General features: G+C 48.1%; 1 protein-coding gene across 11 annotated transcripts in view; it reads left to right on the top strand.

Annotated features, from left to right (window-relative positions):
- Nucleotides 1-26,373, top strand: part of KLC4 (kinesin light chain 4) — a 59,494-nt gene that overhangs the window by 26,254 nt on the left and 6,867 nt on the right. For 7 of the 11 annotated variants that reach the window (XM_044429196.1, XM_044429202.1, XM_044429203.1 and 4 more), the window contains exons 3-13: nucleotides 455-685; nucleotides 1,329-1,407; nucleotides 1,611-1,836; nucleotides 2,217-2,304; nucleotides 2,992-3,093; nucleotides 3,383-3,556; nucleotides 3,673-3,772; nucleotides 4,387-4,439; nucleotides 11,012-11,079; nucleotides 11,572-11,680; nucleotides 12,180-12,338. In XM_044429196.1, coding sequence (XP_044285131.1) covers nucleotides 455-685; nucleotides 1,329-1,407; nucleotides 1,611-1,836; nucleotides 2,217-2,304; nucleotides 2,992-3,093; nucleotides 3,383-3,556; nucleotides 3,673-3,772; nucleotides 4,387-4,439; nucleotides 11,012-11,079; nucleotides 11,572-11,680; nucleotides 12,180-12,338 — 1,389 coding nt within the window. The other 4 variants (XM_044429205.1, XM_044429204.1, XM_044429206.1 and 1 more) reach the window with 4 other exon arrangements.

Genomic DNA, 26,373 nt, shown 5'->3' with positions numbered 1-26,373 from the left:
CGTGGTCTTCTTTGGGATGCCTGTGGGAGGACCGAGGAGGAGGAGGAAGCACCCAACCCCCAATGTGTCCATCCATCTGTCTGGCACATTGGGTGTTGGGAGTTTATCAGCCACACTGTGCAGCTAATTGTGTCACGTGAGTCCCCTTATATACTGAGGATTAAACAATGTAGGGTGCTTCTGAACATGGGTTCAGTTCGGGGATTTGTGATTGGCATTGAACTGAACTCCAAGTCCTTTCTTTGAGAAATCCACACCTGGTTTCCAAGTAAGCATTCTTGTTCAGCACCCAAATATGGTAGGGGCAAACTTTCTAGTTGTGACAGCCAGGAGTTAGAAGCTGCTGTTGGTCCATTGCAAATCACCCAGGGATTTACAGGGCAGTCCCAGTGGACCTCCTGCCTATGCCTGCATTGGACAATAGCAAACATCTCTTGCACTTTTCCTGGACCAGGTAATGATGGCTCTGTCGAACCACCTGAATGCAGTGGAGTCTGAGAAGCAGAAACTCCGGGCCCAGGTGCGCCGGCTGTGCCAGGAGAACCAGTGGCTGCGGGATGAGCTGGCAAACACCCAGCAGAAGCTGCAGCGCAGTGAGCAGACAGTGGCACAACTCGAGGAGGAAAAGAAGCACCTGGAGTTCATGAACCAGCTCAAGAAATATGATGAGGATGTGTCCCCGTCGGTAAGAGCCAAAACACAGAGAGGAGACATGTGGACTTCTGTGCCTTTTTCAGCACATCCCACAAGCAAGGCCAGCAGCAGCGAGGTTTTTAGTATTCCTGGTACTGTCTCCCAATTAGTATCTTGAACTGGATGCAGTGGGTTAGACCATGGGGCAAAGATCCCATACCCTTCAAAATGTTTACCCAGCAGGGCAGCAGAAGCAAGCTCCATTTTATTTGAGTAGTCATTATGATGTTTTGATGTAAGTGAATTGGAAGTGCTAAGCTCCACATGCTCAGAGGTATTTTTTTGTTCCTTTAATTGGTTTTCTTGTTTGCCTATTGGCAAACAATCCCCCCTGCTCCCAGCAACACATCAGAAGAGAAATGTTAATTATATGCTTCAGAACAGAAATAATATACATGGCATTCTAAATGATCGCCTATAAAACCATTAATTCCATGGTCTAAAGTTACCTAGCTGAACCAATGTCTGGATGTTTGATGGGCACAGCTTGCCTATCCCTATAATTGATATTGCTGGGGAAAAGCATTTTAATGGGCTTGGGTAGATAAACTCAAATGCGCGAGGTAAGATTATTTGTGCCTAAGTATGTTTGCTTTTAAAAGTATTTGTGGTTTCTTTTCTCATTTGTGCTTCAGGAGGAGAAGGAAGGCGATTCCACAAAGGATTCCCTGGATGACTTGTTTCCAAATGAGGAAGAGGACCAGGGTCAAGGGTGTAGGTTGCCTTTGTCCAAACTCTTCTTGGGGAGGAGGGTAGCATCTGTCAGGGAAGAAGGGGTCAGAAAGACGGCATGACTGTGACTTCCAGCATATGTCCTGTTTGGAAGTGGGGAAATGGGGACAAGCTGTTCTCACTGGTATGAATGCACCACAACATGGCACTGGAAGCAGCCTCATTAACATGCCTCATGTTTGCAGTGCCCCATCAACACAGCAGCGCTGCAGCAGCAGCCCAGCAAGGGGGCTACGAGATCCCGGCACGCTTGCGTACACTGCACAACCTGGTGATCCAGTATGCTTCGCAGGGCCGCTATGAGGTGGCCGTACCGCTGTGCAAGCAGGCCCTGGAGGACTTGGAGAAAACTTCAGGCCACGATCACCCTGATGTAGCCACCATGCTCAACATCTTGGCCTTGGTGTATAGGTGAGAGCTGGGAGCCTTCTCTGTCTCACAGGGGTGGAACTTTGCTTGCTTGGGGGGATGGACGCTGCACACAGGATTTTCTTGGTTCTTCCCACTGTGTAGGTGTGGAACAGTTTACTGGAATAGGGAAATGGGACACAGGCATAGTGCTGAAGGAACTAATTGTGCAGAACTTTTATGATGGAATGATTTTGTGAAGAAGGAACCCTGTGTAGTGAAAGCCAGTGGCCATGCCGGCTAAGGATGATGGGGTTCCAGTGCATCTGGAGAGCACCAGAGTTGAGGAGGCTGCTCTGCCGTGTCCTGTGTGTGCTGATTCTCTGTCCCTCCAGCACTGAACACCATCCATAACGCGTTTTGGTTTCGGGGGTTTTCTGCAGGGATCAGAACAAATACAAGGAGGCAGCTCACCTGCTGAACGATGCACTGTCGATCAGGGAGAAAACGCTTGGCAAGGACCATCCTGCAGTAAGTTGCCTTTTTCTTTGGACTTGGTAGGAAAAGTGGGTGGAGCAGGTGTGAACCATTAAATTGCAGGGTACTGAACCAGCCTACTGATGTGTCCTGTGTTGCGGCCATCTGCAGTGATGGTAGGTCAGAGGCTGTGATGTGGTCAGAGCGACAGGAAGGAAGTGAAACGGGGAACTCTTGCTGTAAATGCTTCCTTCAGGGCAACTTTCTTTCCCAAGTTTTCCGTCAAGGCAAGGAATGATATGCCAGTGAAACAACTAGGTTCCTATTTGGAGGGCATCCTACCGCATCATAAGGAGGTGAGGCTCCTCGGGAGGGACACTGGGCAACCATCATAGAACATTAATGGAGACGTGCTCCTTTAAGGAGGGCAGGAGGGAAAACAAGCAATGCCTCTTGCTGTCAAGGCTCGGTAGAGTGGTGGTATCTCTCAATATGCAAAGGAGCTCTGACATCCCGGTGGCCTGCTTCCAGCCACACTGTAAAGGCAACAACTACAGAAATAAGTGTTTTCCCCAGTGGTGTGTGTAGGGGTGTGACCATTTGGGCTCAGCCTCAGATAGCTGTGATGCAGGAGCATTGAAGTGAATATTCAGTCATATGTCCAGCCGTACCCGCCCCTGCTGTCTGCTCCGGCTAGTTCCTCCTTGCCTCTCATGCAGATATGCGTCTGTTCCTCTGCAGGTTGCGGCAACCCTGAATAACCTGGCTGTTCTCTATGGTAAAAGAGGGAAATACAAGGAGGCAGAGCCACTATGCAAGCGAGCACTGGAAATCCGGGAAAAGGTTCTTTTTTTCTTTCTCCACTCTAGAGGAGGAAGGGCCAGGGTGTCAGGCATGTGCAGCACTGTTCAGCACTCCCGGTTTCCGCAGTATGGAAGGCGGACTATCCTTGGGGGCAGAGCCGCGAGAGGCTGATGGCAAATCGTATGCAAAGGGAGCTGTGTGTGCCAGAGTTGAAGCCTCTTTGTAACACACTGTGGCCTGTTTTCCTCAGAAACCAAAGGGTTCCACTGTATTACGGGGTCTTGGTTTCTCGTAACTCTTTCTCACTCTGCGTTTGCTTCCTTCTCAGGTTCTTGGGAAAGATCACCCAGATGTGGCCAAGCAGTTAAATAACTTGGCTTTACTGTGCCAGAATCAGGGCAAATATGAAGAAGTAGAATATTACTATCGCCGGGCACTGGAGATCTATGAATCCCGCCTGGGGCCTGATGACCCAAACGTGGCCAAAACGAAGAATAATCTGGTGGGTCCTTTGGGTAATGTAAGGATTGGGGCATCTGAACACCGTGTGGGATGGCCGTTGGTGGGAGGGCGCCGGCTGTGATGCATTTAAGAAGCTGTCCCCCTACTTTGTGCCAGGCCTCCTGTTACCTGAAGCAAGGCAAATACAAGGATGCAGAGGTCCTCTACAAAGAAATCCTCACCCGTGCTCATGTGAAGGAATTTGGCTCGGTGGATGGTATGTGCAACGGAGGGGGGAGCTTGCGCAAAGAGAGTGGGGCTTTGAAGGAGACTGGCAAGGGGCAAAGGCTGAAGCTGAGACTCCCTAAGTCATGGGTGAGCCGTATGTAGACTGCATGACGGTTTTGCTGCCTCTTGCTCCGTCATTGTCGCTGCCACCATGGCAATTTCAGAAGCTGGCCTGGGTTGCAGCCCTGGGGGGTTCCAGTGTGGAATGCATGGCAGTCTCCCGAGTGCCCAGAAGTTACCTACCCTTGCTTTAAATGATTTAAAGATGGTTTGCCAACACAGCAAGTCTCCCTGTAACTCCTGGACATGACCAAGGGCCCAGTTCTGTTTGTTAGCACATCCTGTTAAAGGAAAAGAGCCACATCTTGCACATGCACAACCCCCCACCCCGCACACACACGCACCTCTGTGCTCTCTTAATTTCCTTCTCCGAGGGCACACTTCATGGCCTACCTGCCAAAAGCATTTCCATCAGAGGAATGAGCAAGCAAGTCTGAAAGTTAACACGTCAGCATCCTCCTTTTCTGGCAGCAGCATGGGCAGAGAGTTCCTCTAGGAAATATCACTTCTCTGTATGGTTCCACTCCTTCTTTTCCCCTGCAGATGAACACAAGCCTATATGGATGCACGCAGAAGAAAGGGAGGAGATGAGCAAGGTGAGCACAAGGGCAATATTGTAATGGGTGCTGCCGTGCAATGACATCAGGGACATGGCGCACACGCCTGGGCTTGACCTGACCAGTTGCCCAGAAATGGCAGCATCACTTCTTTGCCTGGCAACAAGGGCTTTCTAAATGTGGTGAGAAAGCGGCCAGCTCCCATCAGGCCCAGCCAGAGATGTTGGGAGTTGTAGTCCAGCCCCATCTGGAAGATCATGGGTTCCATATCTGTGCTTATCACACTTGGTGGCGGGTGGAGCAAGTAGTTGCCTGTGAGGTTGGACAGACAGTAGGAATGGGGGAGATGTACTCAGTCTGCACAGTAACTCCCTTGTGATGGGAACTGGAGTTGTTTGCCCTGTTCTTCCTGTGCCTTGCATGTTTTCTCTCTGTTATAGTGCACTGCTTAGGATGCACTGGAGAGTGGAAGATGGAGGGACTGCAGCAGGTTCTGAGCCACAGACACTTCAGAGCCAGGAAGTTTAAAGTTGGCCAAGCAGGAAAAAGTAGTTTCTTGAGCCCCAAGTCTGAGATAAGAGGAATGGGAAGAAGCTGCAGTCCTCTGCACCACCACCTCCTCCTCCTCCTCCTGAGTACATTTAGAAGGGGGTGGCTAAGATTTGGCCTAGGTTGGGAAGAAACCAAGATGCATGAGGAAATCTTAGCCTGTTAGAGGTATGGCAAGCCCAAGGTTCTTGGGAGAAGGGCTCCAGCCACAGGTGCAGCAAGCAGTAGCCCCTGGCTCTTCTGAAAAATGTACATGTTGTTAGGAAAAGTGCGAAAACGTGATGTGCTTCTGAGACCTGCTGAGCTACCGCATGTAGCATAGCATTTCCCAAGCATGAATGTAAAGGCTTCATTATACCTTCCATGCTGAACTTCTCTCTGGAAGAGGTGGTCTGAGTTTGTTTTTACAAGTCTTGCTTGAGGATAATGTAGGCGTTTGTGTTCTTGTTTCTCTGTTTATTTCTCAAACTTCAAACATTGGCCACATTATAAGTATAATAAAAGGGAAACTAGTACTCTTGCTTATCACTACCAGACTTGCTCAGTGCTCTTGTGTGGGTAGATTGTTCAGGAGGAGTGAGGAGATGTGTGTATGTGTGCGCATGCATTTGTCCAGTTTGACTTGGAGCGTACCAACCAGGCCCCTCAGAGAATCTTTGCTGCTCCTGGTGTGTGATCTTAAAACCAAGTCAGAGGATCCATTTTCTGACCTCCTGTCTTGGACACTGTTGGCAGGAAATCTGGCTCCTGTGATGGGATCATGCTGGGAAGTGGCTGAAATAAAAAGTACTCCAGGTCACTTCTCCCCTGGGAAGGTTGTTGGGCAGCTTTTAATTGGGTTTGTACCTGGATGTTGCCTTTAAAAGAAGCCATTTAATCACCAGTTGGTTTGAATGGGGGATTTCAAAGCTTTTGAGGGACAAAGCTACCCTTCTCCAGGCCAGAATCCTTATCTTGACACTTTGGGTAGCAAATTAGATCCTGTTCCCTGCCTGGTGTGCTTTCATAGCTCTTCTTGTTCTGTGCTATAAGACATCACCTTTCTGTCTCTCACTCATTTTATTTCCAAATGTCAAAGTTTTCATTCTCCTGTGTTTGTTTCTGATTGTGCGGCTCACACCGCCTTGTCTGGTGCAAATTTTTTCATACCTTGAATTCCATCCTGGAAGCAATTACAAATGAATTCTGTTCAGGAAGCATATCAAGCATATCATATGAGGGAGCTCTTGAAAACAGATCGGAGAAGCAGAGTGAGCCCTTCTACCTGAACTCAGAACCCAGGAGGCCTATCTCACCTGTTTTTGGTTTGTTTTTTTCCTGCAGCGTCTTCCTTTGGTGAACCACTTCTTCTAACATGGGTATTCTGGTTCTCCAGCACTTCCACATCTGGTAGGGCTGCACCACTGGGGAAAGTGACTGGGAGAATGTAACGTTATAAGAACTAGGCCTTCCCATTTTCTACTGCCTTAATTCAGCCAGCACATGATTAACTTCGTCACTAAGGCTCAACTCGTGGTGCCTGCCTTTTGCATTCTTGTAGACAGAAGCTGGTGTATCCAGGTCAAGTTATGGGTTCATCCAGCTTAGGATTGCCTGTTCTATTGGGCAAGAGGCCTTCCAAGTCTTGACCTGAGGTCTTTTCTATCACCTGCTCACTGATCCTTTTGACTGGAAGTGCCAGGTTTTGAACCCAGGAACCTTCTGCATGCAAATATGTGCTCCAGTGTTCTAAAGTCCCTCCCCAAATATGGACAAAGAGGTAAATGGTATAAAGCAAACATCTGGTGCACAATAGCTGCCCATCTGAGCTGTGTGGCTAATTGGGGCTTTCTGGTACTTGCACATCCTGTGGCCTTGAATGTATGCAAGCTCGTGTCTGCATTTCTCACATACAGTACTCACCACCTCTGCAATTACAAGTGTATAAGTAGCAAGCGCATTGCTTCTGTAAAGTGTGAGAACTTGTCCCCACCTGCAAAACGAACTTGGGAAAACACCAAGAGAGCCGGTCTTGCTTTGTGAGGAACCTCGCTGCATAGCACTGATTTGTAAGCTGCCCAAGGAGCCTTATGGCTAATGGGACAGAATAAAAATCAAATAAATAAATAATAAAAACATGCTACAACATGCCAAGTGGTAGAAGTTGCATATGCCAGCTCAGTGACCTCCAGCCCTTCTGGGTAGATTAGCAGCTCCACATGCTGGTTGGGGTAGGGGACTGGGAAAGTAAGAGGGGTCTTAAAACACACTAGCTCAGGCAACATGATAATCCAGTCTTAGGAGGTGATCATGGGTTGAATATCAGCTGTTGCTGGAATGTGAATTGTTGAAATGTGGGTTACCATGTTGTCTGGAACCTGCTGAGATAACAAACTATGGTGTACAACCCAGAGTGTGTAACTCAACAATAAACCTTGTTTGGTTGGGGTTTGTTTTTTTTTTTTTTTTTTGTGGTAAACAAACCATGACCTTTTAGTGCAGCTGAGCTCACAGAGAACAAGTGCAACGTGTTTCATCAACAACGTGTTTCATCAGCTGGTTCAATGCTAGTCCATACTAAACCCTTAAATGTAGGTTATCATGTTGTCTGAACCCACTCAATAAGTCGTTACATAGAGACAGAGAAATAGAGTGAGTCAGAAGGGATCTCCTGGGCCATCTAGTCTGACCCCCGGCTCCATCCAGCTCCACTCATGACACGCCTACCATGTGCATGTCAAATTTGTCCTTGAACACCCTTACCGATGGGGCTTCAACCACCTCCCTGGAGTTCCCAAAGTATAACATATTGTATACCCATTAAATTCCATCAGCTTTTCTTGAAATACAAAAGTTTGCTGATACTTTCCAGAATGACCAAACAGGGAGGACTTTTCCACATAGTGGAGAGAAATTGGATCATATGATGATAATATTGTTTCTGAAATAAGGAACTCCTCCATAATGTATTTATTTATTCAGTTTCCATTATCTTTAATGTCATCCATTTCTACTGGCAGTCTTGGTTTTGTGTATTTTTTTTTCTTATGGCAATTAAACAGCATAAAAACCATCTTGCTAGCAGATTGCTTTTTGTATTCTTTGACATATTCTGTGTGTGTAGCATAGCAGCAGCCTGGTTCTGTGTATGTTTACTCCACAGTATACTTCCTGGTCTACTCGTAACTCTCAAGTAATGTGCCTAGGATTGTAGCCAGTGAATGACCTTGGCCCACTTGCATGCACTGCTTGTGGCAATACCAGGAATAGGATAGCGACTGCAAGCATTCTTGTTGTGTTGCTGTGAGAATGGCCATAATTAGAAATAGCTAAATTCGCTTACTCATAAGCCTTGGGAGCTCCATGGCATTGTGTGGCCATTGGGAAGGAAAACAGAATTCTGTGGGGCGGAAGAGTGCCATCTTAAGTGTTTCAGCTCAGAGTCTATTAGCTCCCTTAGGGGCTGGGCCTGAACTGTCATGCAAAGGGAAATAAGTCTTGTGCTGTAGTGCAGCCAACGTACGGGAGGGCACCATCTCCCATAATCCCTCACCATTAATTGTCTGTCCAGGGCTGATGGAAGGAGCTAGCTGAGACATCTCAAAGGCCATAGGTTGCCCACCCCGCTGTAGCTTAGTAAGACTCACTCCCAAATAAGTACATTTAAGCTTGCAAGGAAAGACTGTACTTCCTGAGGAGACGATTGCAGCCAAGCCAGGCACTTAAGGTGTCTTCTTGCCCAAGAGAGGCTGTGCATCATTTCTGGAGATGCACACAAGGCAGCAACTAATCAGCCTGAGAAATGCTGGCCAAATCCTCCTTACCTTTCTGTCTTGGGAACGTCCCCAATAGCCTATGCCTGCTTGCAAATCCATCTCTGTTCCTCACATGGAAGCCTGGGGCTGTGCTAAGCACTGATCCCCCTTCACAGATGGAGTGCTTGAGCTAGGAAAGGGTGGTCAAGGTTTTAGTTTTTGTGAACAAAGCTGTGGAGAAGCTTTTAGACAGGCTTCCCCCACCAGGTGACCTCCAGATGTTCTGGTTTCGAACTTTCATCAGTTTTATCCAGCATAGCCAGTGATCAGGGATGCTCATAGGCCAAAGCATTTAAGGAACATCAGGTTGGGAAATAGTTATTACTGTCTATGTTCACATGGGCTCCTATTGCTTCAGACTACTATTTGGTTGCCATGCAAAGTGTCATCAGAGGCTCTACTAAAATGGGCCTGGAACTGATTGTCTTTTTACGCTCGGCAAAAGCTGAATGTCCAGCCTGTAATCGTTGGAAGGTAACTCTTTGTAGCTCTAACTCGTTTTCAAACCAAAGTGAAAAAATGGCATGACTGACCCACCTCTGGACCCAACACTGGGACATTTTTTTTGTCCCAGTAATAAGACTGCATTATGGATGAACCATTGAGGATTATGAGGTCCCTGTCCCCCATGGACCTTTAATGCAGCCCCCACACTGGGATTTGCTGCCCTCTCTGCTGACAACCTGGCACACATCCATGTGGAATGCAGAATGTAGTAGGTCAGTGTTGGAACACATTTTTATGGGCACAGAGCTTGGAAAAACCCCTGTTTGGAACCCTGGAGAACTATTAGAAGTCAGTATCCACAATAGTAAGTTAGATGGGCCAAGGGTCTGACTCAGTACAAGGCAGCGTTCTGTGTTCCTAACCGACCTCTATCCATTCCCACTCAAATATTTCTCAGCATCAGCAGCTGGAAACTCCCCACCTATTGAGCCTGCCAGGGGATTGGCTGGTGGAGAAACCCCTTCTCCAAAGGGATTTGTTTTTAATTAGGAAGTGCTTCTAAGATTGGGGAACTAATGGCTGAATGGCCTTCCACCTTGGATGACTGCCCTAAAAAATGCTGAAGGAGCACAAAGCTAGCAATTATTGGTCACTGTTCCATGCAAAGTTGTTGCAAGCCAGGAATGTTTCTCTAGGGAGGGAATCATACATGGGCAAAGTCCTGGAGTGTGGCTTTTGGTTTCTGCTCAGAGTTTTAAACTAGCTGAAAAGCAAAGCAAAACAAAACAGGGTGGGTAGGGGAGATTCTTTGTACAAATTTATATAAAATGTGATTTTATTTGTATAAAATTATGCCTGGTAAAAGGAAAGTAGGTTTTCACTTAATTTTGGGGAGCAGGGAGCGAATTCCATAGTTAAACTACGTGCTATGTGAAGAAATATTTTCTTTTGTCTACACCAATCCATTTTATTTGATGACTCCCTGTGTTTCTAATACTGTGGGTGAAGAGGGAAGCCCTTATTCATATAACACATAGTCAAATATGGAATTTGCTACCAAAGGATGATCCTGAGTTCTAGTATTATTTGAGAGGTTTCTGTCAGACATGCCATTAGACAGACAAAAGGAAGCATTTCACACAGCACGTAATTAAACTGTGGAGTTCATTAATACAAGATAGTGATGGCTGCCAGTTTGGAAGGGGATTTGTCAAGTTCATGAAGGCTAATGCTATCAGTAGCTAGTTGTAGTCATATATCACTTCTAGTCTTGGAGACAGTACACCTCTTTATATCAGTTGTTGAGGAAAATCAGCAGGAAGGTGCTTGTACATTCATGCCCTAGTTCTGGGCTTCCCACAAGCATCTGGTTAGCCGCTGTGAGAACCAAATGCTGCCCTAGATAGACCTTTTGCCAGATCCAGTAGGGCTTTTCTTAGGTGTGTTAAGAAGTTCTGTGAAACTCTAGAACCTCACAAGTTACTGTGCCAACACTCCTATCTGTGACTTAGCTAGGTAGTGTTCTTGTGACATGACTTTGTATACAGATACTCGGGCAGCCGTACTTAAAAAAAAGAAGACAGTCGAAACATGTGGCAAAACATAATAATCATTCTAGTGATATATAGCTTCAACATACACCAGTGCAGGATCCAAAACAGCTACAGGGTGACTGAGACCAAGCTGATGTGCACCTTGTCTATCTCTTCTAGGTGTGTGACTGGAGATGGAGAAATTAATTGTGGCTCTTTCTCGTGCAGGTGTTTTTGCTGATCTAATAAGTCTCCTTGTCTTCTCTCCCCCACCCCACCTCTCTCCCAGAGCAAGCACCGAGAAAATACTCCATATGCAGAGTATGGTGGCTGGTATAAGGCCTGCAAGGTCAGCAGGTAAGATGCGGTGTCCGTCAGGGGTCCTTAGCCCTCTTTTATATCAATCTTTCCATGGCTCTAGAATTGCTCACAGAATAAACTTCTGCAGAAGCCTGCAAGAAGTACAAAGGCAGGGACAAAACGAATTGCAAGTGAAATGGACCGGGTGAGGGGGGGAACCAGCAGAGGTGGTTGATCCCATTGGCAATTGGGCAGCATCCTTTACTGCAGCCTTGCCCAACTTGCATGGTCCAGGTGTGTGGGAGCGATGGTCCAGAACATCTGGAGGACCCCAAATTGGGAGAGGCAGCTCTAGCATCCTTGGGGCAGCTGGGTCATTTCGAGGGCGCATGGCAGAGCTGGCTCACAGCTCTGCTCACTGTGCAGCCACATCAGTGTAACAGTGGCACCAGCATACATGACAAGTGCAGAGTGACGCATGTCCATCCCAAGTCAGCTTTAGCGTATGACATTTAGCCATGGTTTGTTGTTTTCTCCTTTGTTTCTCAGCCCTACAGTGAACACCACCCTGCGGAACCTGGGTGCATTGTACAGGCGTCAGGGCAAACTGGAAGCTGCAGAAACCTTGGAAGAATGTGCGATGCGTTCCAGGAGACAGGTAAGGCCATTATTAACCCAGGAAAGGCTGTTGGTGTAATGCAGGGGCAAAGAACCCGTGGGCTCCCAGGTGTTACTGGATTCCGACTTCCATCAAGTCTTGCCAGCATGGTCTGTGGTCAGGGAGGGCCACTGCTTTTGCACCTCTGGTGTAAATATGGGGATGAGAAAGCAAGAGTTTTGTGTAAATATTCATGGTTGGAGATTAGAATGTTGATGGATTAAATGTATAAGGCTATCCTGAATCTTAGATCTAGGAGCCTAAACTACTGGCTGATATTAAAAACATACACTCCTGTGGTGGCAGCAGTGGTGTAGCCGGTTGCGGTCAAGGTGACTTTTGCTAGAAAAGCAAAACGTTCATTGTTCTGAACAGATAGCCAGGGGACAGACTGTGCCATGCACCACTAGAAAATGTTCAGGAACTCTTGCGTTTCCTTTGCCAAGGTCAAACCCTGACGTTTGCTTTCCCTTTTGGTTGGTGTTTTGTCCCTTTGTAGGGCATTGACCCCATTAACCAGACCAAGGTGGTAGAGATTCTGAAAGAGGGAGACGGCTCGGAGAGGCGGAGGAGCCGGGACAGCCTGGGGGGCAGCGTCAAATACGAGAATGCCACAGATGGTAGCGAGGAAGTGAGTATGGGAGTGGAATGGAACGGGGTAAGTACAAGTCCACCATCAAGCGTCACCTAGTCGGCCAAGAGAGGTAGAGGGCAGCGGCTCCCGGCGTCCGGCGTTCAGGCGCTGCCCGCTGCCACCTCAGGGAGCTGATAGCCTGTCGTGGCATGTCCACCCTCATTCATCCTCTGCATGTTTCCCCACCTATTCCTCTTATGGCCAGTTAGCCAGACCTAGGAAGGGATCTTTCCATTGAGTTCTTGCCATGGAGCCATTTTATGGCATAATTTGGAAAGGAAGAGCAAAAGCAATGCCTCTTAGGCACCCTGGTCTTCTCTACTAATCTCCCACGGTCTTGTTTTCCCTCTATCTGCTACGGGGACGGGGAGGGGAGAGGAGAGGAGAAAGAATGTTGCTTTCACTTCTGAGAAATAACTTTTCTTCAGAAGGAGGACCCAAAGTGCTTTGGCTGTGCTCTGGGCGTGGTGCTGCCCCTAGGAAACAGGGATGTGTGTGGAGTGTGTGTGTACTTTTAGTGGCTGATGGATGCATCAAGAGGCAGTGGAGTGAATGTGTAAAGAAGTGTCTTAAAGCAATATATACACCCACTCACAGACACACCTACCTGCACTTTTTGTAAGCATGCATGCCCTGGTTTGCACATAACACTAACCCAATGGTTTATTTAACCCGTGGTTTGTTGCTCTACCCAGGGTTTGTCTGGCAGATGGTCAAATGAACTGTGGTTGTTTTCTCGATCCCAGGGTTGTTTCCTTCCTTTTTTGCCCAATCCCTCCCTGTAGTCCAAATGCCTTTGCAGTGCTGTAGTAATGGTATGTTTCTTTTCTTGCCTGCTGCCTCTGTAGCCTAGCAAAGCAACCCACAGTTATGACAATCCAGACTTCACAACTCAAAACAAACTATGGATTCTCTTTCTGGGTTGTTCAATGTTCTTTATGAACTGCTTTGTTAACATGGCTGTGTTTGCACATCACAAAACTCAGAATTCGGTCACCAGTGTGTTCAATAATTGTGGGTTAGTGTTATGTGTGAGCCGGGTCCATGAACTGGGGCAGGTCTTTTTGCGCATCTTTGCCGAACCGTTGCTGATCTTCAGTGTGTTCCAGTAGACAGTAGAGTGCCAAAGGGACCCTTTGCACTGGATGGGCTTGAGGTTTCTCTCTCTGGTCCAAAACAGATCCCAAGAGACTGCAGGTCCTGAATAAGAACTTACCTTGCTAGTAAAGGCCACATGACCCTGCTCAAGTTGTTAGTGAGTTGTTCTGCATGAAATCAGGCCTTGATGGAAACATACCAAATTTCTTTCCCTAATTTCACCACCTGTTCTCTTCTCCCCATTCGGTGAGGTGGACTCAGACTTTGGCTTAGAACTCTTGAGTGCGGGAGAGAGCACAAGGGTGCGGCATGTTGCCTCCCTTGGTGAGCTTGTACATCTTCTAGTTTTTCCGGGATTCATGAAAAGTAGCTAAGAGTCAGGGATCTGACCTAGATTCAGGATGGGAGGTACTACCATGCATTCTTTCTGTTAGGGTTGGGACAAACCCTGTTGGAATCCATTGCTTGAAGTGTTTGCAAGCTTTCTCTTGTTTTGGGACCAGTCTTCCATAACAAGCCAAGTGGAGCAGAGACCTGGTTACACAACCAGCAACCTTCTTTTGCATCAACAACTGCCCAAAAGGCGGCTACAGCTGGTAGGAAGAGGGATGCTGTTTGCACGGTGGTTGGGAGGCTACTTTGCCGGCCAGCCCCTCACAACCAGGAGCCAGGAGCAGCCGCCAATTGAGCGGCTTCTCCTTGCATGCAAGAGTGGTGCTTCTGACGCCATGCATGGAGCTCAGTTCCTTGCATGTGACCACAAACATGGGATGCACTCACCAAGAACTTGGTGGACTGGAGTCCAGGAAGATGAGCCTAGAGCATCCGACAGATTTCCACCCCAGATTTCCCCTGGGTGGATTCCTCACACATCTCTAGTTTCTATGCTTTGGTCACATTTTACATGCACTTTCTCCATTGCTCACTAACTGTTCACCCTCTGCCCTGCTTTGTTTTCCATTTGCCTGCATGTGCTTCTCCATCCCCCAGCTCACGAGGAAATTGCCATGACAGTCAATCAGCCCCAAGGTGTCTTGCCGTCTTGATTGTGGATTGTACCTAGCAGACAGCAAGTGGTGAAATCCTTCACAAGAAACCATATGGAGCCCCTAGTAGCCTGGGAGATAGGCATAGGATAGGCCAGATCCTAAAGGCTTGAATTCTATTCTTTGTTTCCTCAAAGAAGGCACGTCCTTCTCAGTGTGAAGGCTATTTTAACTGCCGTCATAGTGGCATCCTCCACACAAGCCACAATTCTGCATTTTCTACTTTTATTTCAGATGCACATTAACCTAGTTGAATGGACAGCTCTCAGTCTTGTCTTTCTCCAGACATGCTGTCTATCTTTTTAAAAGAACAAAAAATGTTTATGTGCATTTATACAGATATATCTCCACCCCTTCCTTCATACATTTAAAAGTAAGATGGCAAAACTACTCCAGGAATTGTGGAAAAATGCAGATTGATGATGGCACAGGTACTAGCCAATAGGCCCAAACGCAAGACAAGAGTTTGCTTCAGGACACACAAAAAGAGACATCTTGTATATAGCATGGAGAAGATACTTTCAAACTGCCCCGTTTTGTTATTTCATGTTCCGATCATCTTTATCCTTGGGCAGGTGTCACCTGGAAGCCCTCGAATGCTGTTCCACTACTGAAAAAGGAACTTCCTGCCCCCACCCTCTTAGAGTTACCTTTTCTCCAGGCTTTAGGGAAGGGAACTCCAGAGAAGAGCCAGTAATTTCAGGCAGTGCTGTCAACCTCCATACTCTGTGTCCGCAGTGCAATAAGAGCCTTATTCTTAGACATTATTTTGCTGTGCAAGCGGCATCCTTGTGTCAGAACTCCATCCCTTTCTGCCTGTTTGCTTTCTGGAGAATCAAGGTTGTGGCATAGCTAGTTTAGCCTTAAAGGATGCTGAAGTCCTAGATCTGCCAGTGCTGTGTCTTGACTCATAGGCACACAGAGGCACCTCTCTTGGTGTTCACTGAGCTCCCTGGCCCGCCACATCTTTCTTTTCTTTCTTAAAATTATACATATAAATCTAGGAGGCTGGGTTTGATGCAGTGCCACAGGCTATCCTGCAGCATCTTTGTTCAAAAGAACAGTTTAGTATTTAAGCACTAGATGCCACCTCTACTTTTGGGGCAAGTTATTTTTCCTTTCATTTCCACAATTTGCCTTTCAGGAAATGAATGACTTGTGACCAGCCATGGTATCCATTCTGGGAATGGGCTCATCTCCCAGGGACAGCCATTCTGTGCAAGCATGCTCTGCTGGCAAGTTGTAGATGGACAGTCCAAGGTGCAGCTCCAGAAAAAGGCCATGTCATAGCTGGTCTTCCTTCCTTCCTTCCTTCCTTCCTTCCTTCCTTCCTTCCTTCCAAACAGACCAGGACAATGGCTTTCTAACTAAAAGTCTTCATTATGTTAAAGTTGACCAGCTAGGCTGGCTTTATGATACAAAAAAGAGTATTGCAGACGTCAGTAACAAAGGAAATGAGCAAAACTAGAATACTGGCCATTAGGGAAATGCAGCTTAACAATTCCAAGTACATTCTCCTCCCTTCAAAGTGTAAAAGAACTGGCTCCACCTTCAAGGTGATTCATGCTGCTGTGGCCTAATCGGCTGCAGCAGCTGATGTTTCTCAGTTGGTCCACCCTCTTCACCCGACGCTGTAAGACTGGGCTTACGATGTTGGGTCTGCCCCTCCCACTCCAGCGTGCTCACTCGGCTTTCTCACAGAACCTGGGATGAGCTCATTTTCAGTGACAGCTGGCCGTTCCTCTGGGCCCACCGGCCTGAGCATTCCAACCCCGGCATCTAGCACCTCTTCCACTTCAGAATGTGCATCAGCAGCTTTTGAATGGCAACACGGAGTGGGCCCAATCCCTACAGTCCAGAATTCACAGCTGCCCCCTCCCCAATTTCCCAAGCCTGGCAGTGGCATTGCCTAAAATGGTAAGCACAAAGACTCTTCATTTGGATATTTTTTTTTGGAGGTTCCTTATTATGTAGGTCAGGCAAAGGCAAACACAACTCCTCGGAAAGGCAGCATTCTCTGCACAATCAGTTGTCTGCTAAACCATGTGCTCTGAAAGTGCATCACACTGCTGGAGCAAAGGCCCCAGCGAGGCCCCGCAGGCTGTGCAGCACCCTAGAATTCTCCATGCCACCGGAGCTTCCCATTCCAGTGCAGAAAGAGTTCCTTGGTGTTGGCGGTGTCATTAAAGCTGCATCCAAGGCACCCTTGCTTTCTCTGCCACTTGGCTCTCACACCCCAGAGCAACGTTGAAGGCTCATGTCCTCAGCCCAAGCTGCAGGTCAGCCCGAGTTTGAACTGGAAGTAAAGCTCAGCATTATGTCTATGTGCCTTGCCTTCGCCTTTTAAGCTCTTGTAGGGTTTTGCATGCTCCCTTCGGTATTACGAAGCTCTTAAGCCATGCTTCTTCTTTTCTCAACTGCTCCAAATTTTATCAGAGCACTGAATGGGACAGAGAATGGACCAAACTCACACAGCTGGATTCTCATAGTCCCTGCCCGTTTTTTCTACTAGCCTTGAAGGAGGGATGGCGCACATGGCTGGTTTGCATTCATGAGGCCCCAGGTACAGTCCCTGGCAGCTGAACACATCTTGGGAAGCTGGGCGGGCAAGCTCGGCCTGGTCTGGGCTGGACATCGCAATGACTCAGTAGGAGGTGAGCCCTGCTTGCTGCACCTCAGCTCGGCCTGCAAGGCCTTCCCATATCCAGGGATGAAGCTGGTTCCCAGTAAGCGAGTTGTCATCTTTTACTGCCAGCAGCCCCTCCCCTCATTCCCAGTCCCAGTTTCTTAATGCTGTTGGTTCAGGCAGCAGTGGCCTCTGTTTTTGCTTCTTTGTTTTTGGAGAGCAGGGCTTCCCCTAGCAAGAGGGAGGTTCTGAGAACGTGAGAGTTTCATTAATTCGTTATGATCACATTGATATTGCACCTTTCCCCGCTTTGCAAGGAATCCAAGGCAGCTTACGCAGTCTTCCCTCGCTCCATTTTATCTTCATAGCGACCTTGTGAGGTAGGTCAGGCTGAGAATCAGTGACTGGCCCAAAGTTACTCAGTGAGCTTCAAGGCTGAGTGGGGACTAGAACTGAGGTCTCCCAACTCCCAGTCCAGCACTGTAACCATCACACTACATTGGCTTTGGCTTAGTAGAAACCTAGATTGTTTTCCCTCCGTAAATATACCCCCATCTTTAAAGCTAGGAGAGAGCGAAGGAAGGAGGCAGTGATCCTCTGGTACCTCCATCCATCAAACCCCCTGTTGACGACGGGACTTCCACGCACCACGCTGTGTTTGCCTTGCGTTTGTGGCCCACGGGCACAACTGAGTCACTGAGTAGCGTAGACAAGTGTGTGTGGACTTGCCTGAGCCCAGTTTTTCCTGATGCTCCAATAAGTGATGTTTCTGTCCAGAAGCATGACTGAGAGAAGCCTCAGTCGGGAGTATTTCCAAGCATCCTTTATCCAAGCGCATGTCCTTATTACCTAAAGAAGGTCGTTCTGTCCCCCTTTCTTTTTTAAAAGAGCAGCTTTGTGACATCTCCCCATCTGCAGTAGTTTGTCCATGCTTGTACTGTTGCCTGTATCTCCCCTCCCCTCCCCTCCCCTCCCTGCAGCTCACTGGGGTTTCTTATGCATCCTCACTACGGCCTTGTAAATTGTGTCTTTCTCCTCTCTGTGCACTAGGCTTAAATGCCTCCCGAGACACCTTTTCCCCCCTCCTTCACCACAATCGCCCGGATGCTTGTGTTGCTCCTTCCAACTTTTTCCTCCAAACCATCCCCTTCCTCCCGCTGTTCCTGCTCTCCTCGTCACGGACTCCGCACACCGCTCCCCAGCTCTCCGGCCCAGTGGGTGCTGGGGGCCACTGGGGTTTCTTATGCATCCTCACTACGGCCTTGTAAATTGTGTCTTTCTCCTCTCTGTGCACTAGGCTTAAATGCCTCCCGAGACACCTTTTCCCCCCTCCTTCACCACAATCGCCCGGATGCTTGTGTTGCTCCTTCCAACTTTTTCCTCCAAACCATCCCCTTCCTCCCGCTGTTCCTGCTCTCCTCGTCACGGACTCCGCACACCGCTCCCCAGCTCTCCGGCCCAGTGGGTGCTGGGGGCAGAGCAGCGCCTGCAGAGGAATGACCAGCTGGCTGCACTCGGCTCTACAACTGCATCAACCAGCGAGAGAGCAGGAAGACACTCCGCCAGGCCGCCTCCCCCCCTTCCCCCACCACCAGGGCAGGACCTCGGCCGGATTCCTCATGGCTTCCTCTGCCCTCCTGTGGGGGCATGAATGAAAGGTTTCTGCTGTCTGGAAACAGCCTTGCTTTCCTTCTGTACCCTGTTCATCTTGGGGTCCTGCACATTTGCAGCCTCCCATCGCCCTTCCTCTCACCTTGTGATATAGCTGGATTTTGCTGCTTCCATTCACTCTCTCTGCCCTACCCTTTCCTTTCCTTTCCTCCCCTGCCTCCTTTTCTTTTCCTTGCTACCAGGGCAGAGGGTGGGGAGTTAGAAGACAGAGGGATGTGCATGTTTCCAACCCCTTGCCTCTGACTGTAGGAAAGGGGAGGTGGGGTGTGTGTACGAGCTGATTCTGTTTTTCTTTCCCGTTTATCTGGTCCACTGCGCCGTGCTGAAACTACGTTCAGCGTGCCTGTTGCCGCTCCTGTCGAGGCCCATCTGCTACCGTAATGCAGCAGTTGGTCTTGATGCCTGTGCAGATGGGAGTGGATGTCGCTTTTATCCCCCTCTGCATTCTCCTAGCTGGGGGTCACTTTGTAGCTTCCCGTGGGCAAAAAGGACAGGCCTACCATAACCAGGTGAGGAGTACCAAGCAAAGGACCAGGGGCAAAAGCAGGAGAGACGTGCCGATGAGCTGCCACCTCCTCTCTAGACACTTACAGTTTATTGAACTCAACAAAGCAGGCTTCCAAAAATGAAATGGAGGCATTGCAGGAAGTGACAGTAGCTGTGGCAGTCGCAGAGAATATGGGTTTGCTTGTTCTAAAACCCCTGTATCCACCACTAGCTTCTCTGATTAGATTTTAGCCAGGACTCGCACTTCAAGATTCCTGCGTTTCAGAAGAAAACTTGATGACTATGAACTTGAGAGTGTTTGTCTGTCTCCTTGCACAGTTATTATTCTCGTTCATCTTGTTATTGTTATTACTATTACTATTCCTGGAAGAAGAGGAGACAAAGATGTCTTGACTGTCACTGCTTCATTGCTACTCCTCCCATAGGATGGGGGGAATAGTTGCATATTTACAACTCTTAATTTATTGTCGCAAATGTAAATTTTTAATCAAGTGCCATTTTTTGGTAGAAAAGTGGAGTATAAAGTGCGTGAATGTTGTTGCCTAATGCTGGAGATCGTGGGGTCCCAGCCAAAGGGTGCAAAAGCAGTACACAGAAAATGTTGACTGCAAAGGTAGCAGTTGTAGCTGCTGCTTGTTCAGAAGCATGGCAAACAAGAGTGGGGGAGAGAGAAATTTGGAATTGTCCATCCTATACAGTGAAGGCTCTCCCATGTGAGAAACCAAAAACCAGAGACAGGTGGGTGTGGAAGGCCCCAGTTTTAAAATGGGAAAAATTGGCCCCTTGTGATTGGGCCGCTGGAAGATTTGAAGGGAGAGGGTGAGAATTTTAACTTGCGATAAGGACGTCTGTAGTAGATGTGGGGTAGAAGTGTTAATGGGATGTGCAGTGCAATCCTTTGTGTTTCTTTAGAAGGAAGTCCCGCTAAGTTCAGTGGCCCTTATTCCCAGGTATGTAGGATCGTAGCCTTGAAGATCTGACTTAGCCCTGAGCTGAGACCAGGGAAGAGTTTCTGAGCAGAGCAGATGACCAGAGATTGCTCCTTCAGGAACTTGGCACAGAGTAGGACTTACAGGTGTGATGAAAATGTTGTTGTGGTAGGTGTGGATTTAAGGTTAGACCATAAACAGATTAGATTAAAAATCCTTGCAAGAGGGGAAAAGCCTCAGGTGCTGACCAGAAGTTGAATAGTCTCAAAGCAGAACAGCAAACAAAAAAGTTTGGGAAAGTGTTTGGAGAAGTCGGTTAGCAGGTAGGACTTAGTGATGCTTGGGGGAAACTGGACCTTGGAATTTTCTAGGATGAGACTCTGGTTTCTAAGGAAGATACCTATGAATGTTTATGCTTCTGAAGGGTAACCTGGTGGAATGACCTTCCTCCAAGGCATGCCGGTGTGGGAGACAATTTCCTTTCAGCGCTCATACGCAGCATCCAGCATTGCTTTGGTGCCTGTGGGACTTTGCTTCCTTTTTTATGTGGTTCAGTGTCCTTATGAGTATAGGTGAGTTTTTAAAAAAAGAAGACAGCTAGATAGGTTCATGCATTAGAGTTTTAGGGCTAGGTGTTAAGTAAGATATACACACTCTTTTGCCTCAGGTGCTCACTAAATTGCTAGATCAGAGTAACAAAGATGTGCCAAACTCCCCCTGTGCAGCAGCTGTTCTTCCCCTTTTCCGAAACAGCTGGAGCTGCTCAGGCTGGAGGCCAGACCACAGGTCAGGCTGGGCCCCGTCTGACCCACGAAGGATGTTCTAAGGACTTGAAGGCTCTGAGCCCACCTTCCCCCTGGCCATGCTGACTGTGGATGAGGAGAACTTGTGGTCCAGCACACCTGTAGGGTGTCGGGCTGAGGAAGGCTCACCTAGTCCTGAAGGCTTTTGCGGCTCCTTCGGGGAGCCCCCTGCAGCCTCCAGTGGGCTCGCTACGTTTTGCCTGTCTGCTTCAGAACAGGGGCTGCTCATGCGCGCCCAGGACAGGGCAGTAGTGGCAGTCGTCCCCCATGAGAGGTGACACAGTGTGTGCTCCGTATGGCATTCTTGCTCACTGGGCAGGGGTGGAGGTGGGTCTGCCCCAAGCGGCTGAGCTTAGCTTAGAAAGCTGTTCTCAGCATCTGCCCTTAAAAGCTCTCCTCGCTCTCTTCCCAGCTCTGCATTTTGGTTTGCGCTGGGCTGTCCACAAGGCATTTTTATGGAACTGGTTGGGGATGGGCAGGGATGGGAAGTGTATTTTCTTCTCTGCCTTTAAAACAGATCTGGTGCTTTCCTTTATGTTGTGAACTTATTTACATCCAATTAAAGGCAGAAGGACCTGAACCAATGCTTCCCTGTGCCTCTTTTCCCTATGCTCTCCTTAAAATCTTTCTGTCTATATCACTTTTTCCCCTCTGAGGGCAAGGTTTTAAACCAGAAATGCACAACTTTTTGCCCAAGGCTACATGTGGCACACACCCTTGCTCATACACACACAGGGACACGCATATCCCAGAGACCCTAACACAGTGTGCCCTTTCCTTGCTGCTAGGAACAGTAGGAAAGAGTGCTCTGTAAGAAGATTGCTGGGGAAGTGGTTCATTCAGAAAGAAACTGGACAGCCATCTGAGTGGGATGGTGCAACATGGTGTCCCGCAACAGCAGGGGGTTGGACCCGATGGCCTTCTGGCCCCTTCCAACTCCACTATTCTGTGATTCTAAAGCCTTTTCTTCACCTTCTCTGCCAGTAGTCCTGATACAGAAGACTCCCAGCTCCTTCCCCCAGAGATCCTCTTTTGGATTGTATTATTCATTCTGTTCATTTATGGCATTCATATACTGCTCCACTTCTAAAGCAACTCTGGAGCAGTGTCCAATAACAGGATTAAAAAAAGAATAAAGCAATATGTTAAACCAGAATCAATAAAAGTGGTGACAGGCAAGGTAAGGAGGGTTTATTAAATAAAGCTGTTTTTATGGGGAACTAAAAGCAGCAGAGTTAGTGCGTACCTAAGCCCCAAAGGCAGAGTACCCCAGAGCTGCTACACTGAATGGCCACTGGTCCATGCAGAATCAGCAGAAGCATGCCATCCAATGACTTCAGGGACCAGGCAGGTTGGTAAGGGAGAAGGTGCTCTTTCAACTGCTCTGGTCTCAAGTTGTGTAGAGCTTTGTACACTAGTCTGGAACCTTTAAGCCTGTCTTGGTAATGAAATGACAGCCCGTGCCATTCCCCCGGGAAAAGGAGTTATATCCTGAAAGCTCCTGACAACAGCTGAACTGCTGCATTCTGCACTAGCAGTAGCAATGGTATGATTGGTAGTTGGAGGTGAGATTTGGTGGTGCCCACAGCAGGGCCAAGGCACTTCAGGGCCTGCAGTTCAGGAATTGGGAGGTATAGATCGTGCACCTCTGCACACTGCAGACATGGTGAGGTCTTGTTCTCTTCTGACTTCTTCAGCAGAAGAGCAAGAAACTGCATGCATGCATGAGTGAGTGCAAAAGTATGAATGGACCACCTCTGTGTGGCTGTGATGCAGAGAGAGAGAAGTCCGCCTGTGTAGGGGCATCACTGCTCCCAGTGGTGTAGCTGTGCGCACATTCAAACTGAAGGGGGAAGGCAAACCTGCTTTCCAAGGAGGTTACTCTCTGGAATGGTCTGGCTTTCACTGGATTTGAGGATCTTTTTGCCCAAGGGGAAAATGGTGCTTAATATTACTTTGGCGAAGAAAGCAATGGAAAAGAAAATGTGAAAAAGTCCTGCCTGCCAGTGAGAAGGGTTTTATTATCGCTCTGCATAACTTACAATTCCAGTTGCAGGGCCTCATATTATTCAGCTAGAAGAGAAGGAGGCGCTACAACTGCCGCCCTTAACTTGGTGCCCTCCAGATTTGTTAGACTTCAACTCCACACTGGCTGAGGATGATGGAAACCGTACGCCAGCTCTGCTAGAAAACACCAAGTTAGGAAGGGCAGTTACAGCACCTCACTTTCTTCTAGGGAAATAATTCCAGGAAAAATAACGTTCGCAGAATTCATCCAAACAAAACTGCTTATGTGGTTACAGTAGTCAAACTCATGCCCTTTTCTGAAACCGAAGAGAACAGAGGGCTGGTTTGTACAGTGCCGCAGCACACTGCGGGGTATTTAACCCTCCGTGAAGCTGCAGTGTTTGTGGCTGCCATGATGTATAGCCAAGCCCTTTTCTTTCTGAGTAGACAAGTATAGAATTCTCATTGCTGATTTTGTTTATTGTGTTTCTATCCAGTCACCCAGGAGCCCTTTAAAACATTTCTGTAATTAAGAGCTCTTTATGAAATAGCTTGCATACTTCAACAGTGACACTGGTGCAAATAATATGTTTTCATTTTGCCCATTGTGGAGCCTCACAGTGCAATCCTTTGCTTGCCTGTGCCAAAGAAAACCCATTGTGGAGCCTTAGTTCAGTGGAAGAGTTGGCACAAGGCTAACGTTTGCAAGTGCAGACAGCTCAAAGGCTGCCAAAGGGCATAATCAAAAGATGTTCCCCTAATCCTAGTAGTTAAAAGGTTTGTATGCAAAAGCCAGATGGAACTTTTCTGAGCAAAATGTCTGATCCTACTCATGATGTACAGCTGGAGATCAAGCAGCAGTACGGTTTTAATGGCTATAACACTTCTCTCGTTTCTGACTATGGCATGAAAATCTAAATTGTGCCTGGGGGTGGGGTGGAGTTAATATTCCTAAAGGCCCATGGCTGGCAGGAAGTCTTAAGCCAGTCCAGAAACGCTGCCTTTCCGTAGGTGTTAGTGTTTCTTCAAACAATAAGCAATAATATGAAACCATTCAAGAGCCAATCAACACAAACACCAAAACCAAAGTACTCTATGTGCAAAGTGACAGGATGGTCAATTCCCTGTCAGAATCCCAGTTCAGTAGTTTTCCACAACCAGAAAGAACAAGTCTGTACTGGGTAATTTCTGAGGTAGGCACCTCCTGTGAGCTAAATTGAGCATAGTTACAAATCTCTTCTGTACTGTAAACACAGACCAGTCCTCAGGACAGGGGCAGGCTGCATTCCATATAATGTAGGCCTGATTCTTCACCTCACCTTGATGATGTGGCAGTTGCTAGAAAAAAAATGTGGGTAGAGTGAGGGGCTTCAAGTTGCAGTACTGCACTCCAACCTGATTGCACGGTCGGCTCCCATGTTCAGTCCCACACTTCTTACTTGGGAGTTACTGGCTCAGGAGGCAACCAGAGGAGCCTGCCTAGCCACATAATTGGTTACAGGCCTGGTATCAGCACTGTCATCTTTGGGAGCGTCTGATGACCTGGCAGCACCCATCACTGTGCCAGCACTTGCCCTCTGGATAAGGTGGCTTGCAGCTGCCATTGGAATTTTCCCAGCATGTTCTTGGACAGCCTTCCCCAACTTGGTACCCTCCAGATTGAGTCAGATTACAGCAATTGTAATGCCCAGCTTTCAGTTTTGCCAGTCTGTCTGGAGACGGTATGAGCTGTAGTCCAACAGATGGAAGGTTTCACAGGAGGAAGCCTGTCCCAGAGTGACCCTGTTGGGTTGAAGGCGAAAGGCCTTCCTTGCTTCTGGTGGTCCAGTCATAGGAATCGAAGCTAACCCTATAAGCATAGCCATAGTCTCGGCTCTGCTGCTTGGTCAGGCTGGCAGGTGGCAGTGTTGGGCACTGAGACATTTAAAGGGTGTCATCACACTGTTGCTGCTCCTGTCCGTCCGTGGCAGGAAAGCCTGTGCAGAAGGGTCCTCTCAACCCTACAGCTGTCCTTGGGTGGTACTGGAGCATGACCCCTGGCCTCACACACCTACCAGATTCCCTGGGTCTGCAGTGGGTTTGAGAAGCTGTGTTAGCCCATGCCAGTCTTCCCTTCCTTGGCACCCTTCAGACGTGTTGGAGAGGTGATTCCCAACTAGCATAGCCAATGGCGTTCCTGGTTAGGGTAACAAGTTGTCCTCCAATAAATATGGAAGGTGTTAAGCTGGGAAAGGCTTCCTCCTGCAATGGCTTCTTCTCTCACTCTACACATGAAGTGCTGATTATCAATCTATTTATGAACCCAGTGGAAAGTGCAGCTTTTGGGACGCCACACACTTCAGTATAGGCAAAAAGGGACACTCACAGAGGCCACTTTCAACAGTCTATCCCTTGTCACTGTGACCAAGAAACAGAACCAAGGCTATGCCGGGAGGGGCAGCTTTGAGCCGAAAGGCTGGGGTTAGCAGGGCCAAGGAATGCCTTCACACCTCAGCCTGACTGTCTTTCCTCAGGTATAAACGAGCACCTGCCATTTGTTCCCGTGATGCAAACACGCTCCTCTCCCCTGAACACAGAGGGGGGCACAGGCACCCCCCAAATGGGCTTCCAGACAAGGTCCTCAGAGGGCGGTTACCCTGCCTCATTCGCAGAATTTCACACAGGAGTCCAGATGATGTTGCCTTCCACTTGAAGCCCATTCGACATTGCTTTCCCTCTCCCTTTTTTTTAAACAGCTGTCAATTAAGGACACACTCTTCTGCAAGCTGAGGCAGAGCTGTGGGCCTTTCTCCTGACTAAGCTTACATAGAATTGTCCCTGAGGGGAAGCAGCAGCACAAAGCCCTTTGATGGGGAGCATTAGGCCCCTCTATCTTGAAGCACCTTTAAAGGGAGGGCACCCCCCTTTTTGAAGGCAGGCTTTGAGGGAGTGAGGAAACTGTTTTAGAAGATCTCCTCCTCATATACTCCAGAAGCAGAGTCCAGGGCATAAGGGACCCCCCAGCCCATCCTGAACACAACTTTCAGTTTGGGAGGAGACACTCATAACCTCAACTGCAGGGCTGGGCTGCTGTGGTTGATTCAGGAAAACGGAGGCAAGGGCAGCTTCCGAGTCAGACTGCCTTCTCCATCTAAGAAATGAGGGGTGCAAGCAGGAGGATGGCTTTCCAGAAGGGCTGGAACTTCCCCATTGTTTCCTCATCCCCAAAACATCATCGCTAGTAACTTTTATTAAAATAAAGCTACTTTGCTACTACCCTGCCTTCTCCAGCAAGAGATTAATGAATTCACATTTTGATGGAAGGCAGCAAGGAATTGGGGTGGAGGACTTAGATACACTCACTCAAGCTTTTCCCAACCAAGTGCCCTCCAG

The sequence above is a fragment of the Varanus komodoensis genome, unplaced genomic scaffold (genome assembly GCF_004798865.1).
Source record: "Varanus komodoensis strain SLA01 unplaced genomic scaffold, ASM479886v1 scaffold2, whole genome shotgun sequence".
NCBI lineage: Eukaryota > Metazoa > Chordata > Lepidosauria > Squamata > Varanidae > Varanus > Varanus komodoensis.
This window is presented reverse-complemented; position numbering and strand designations above follow the sequence as displayed.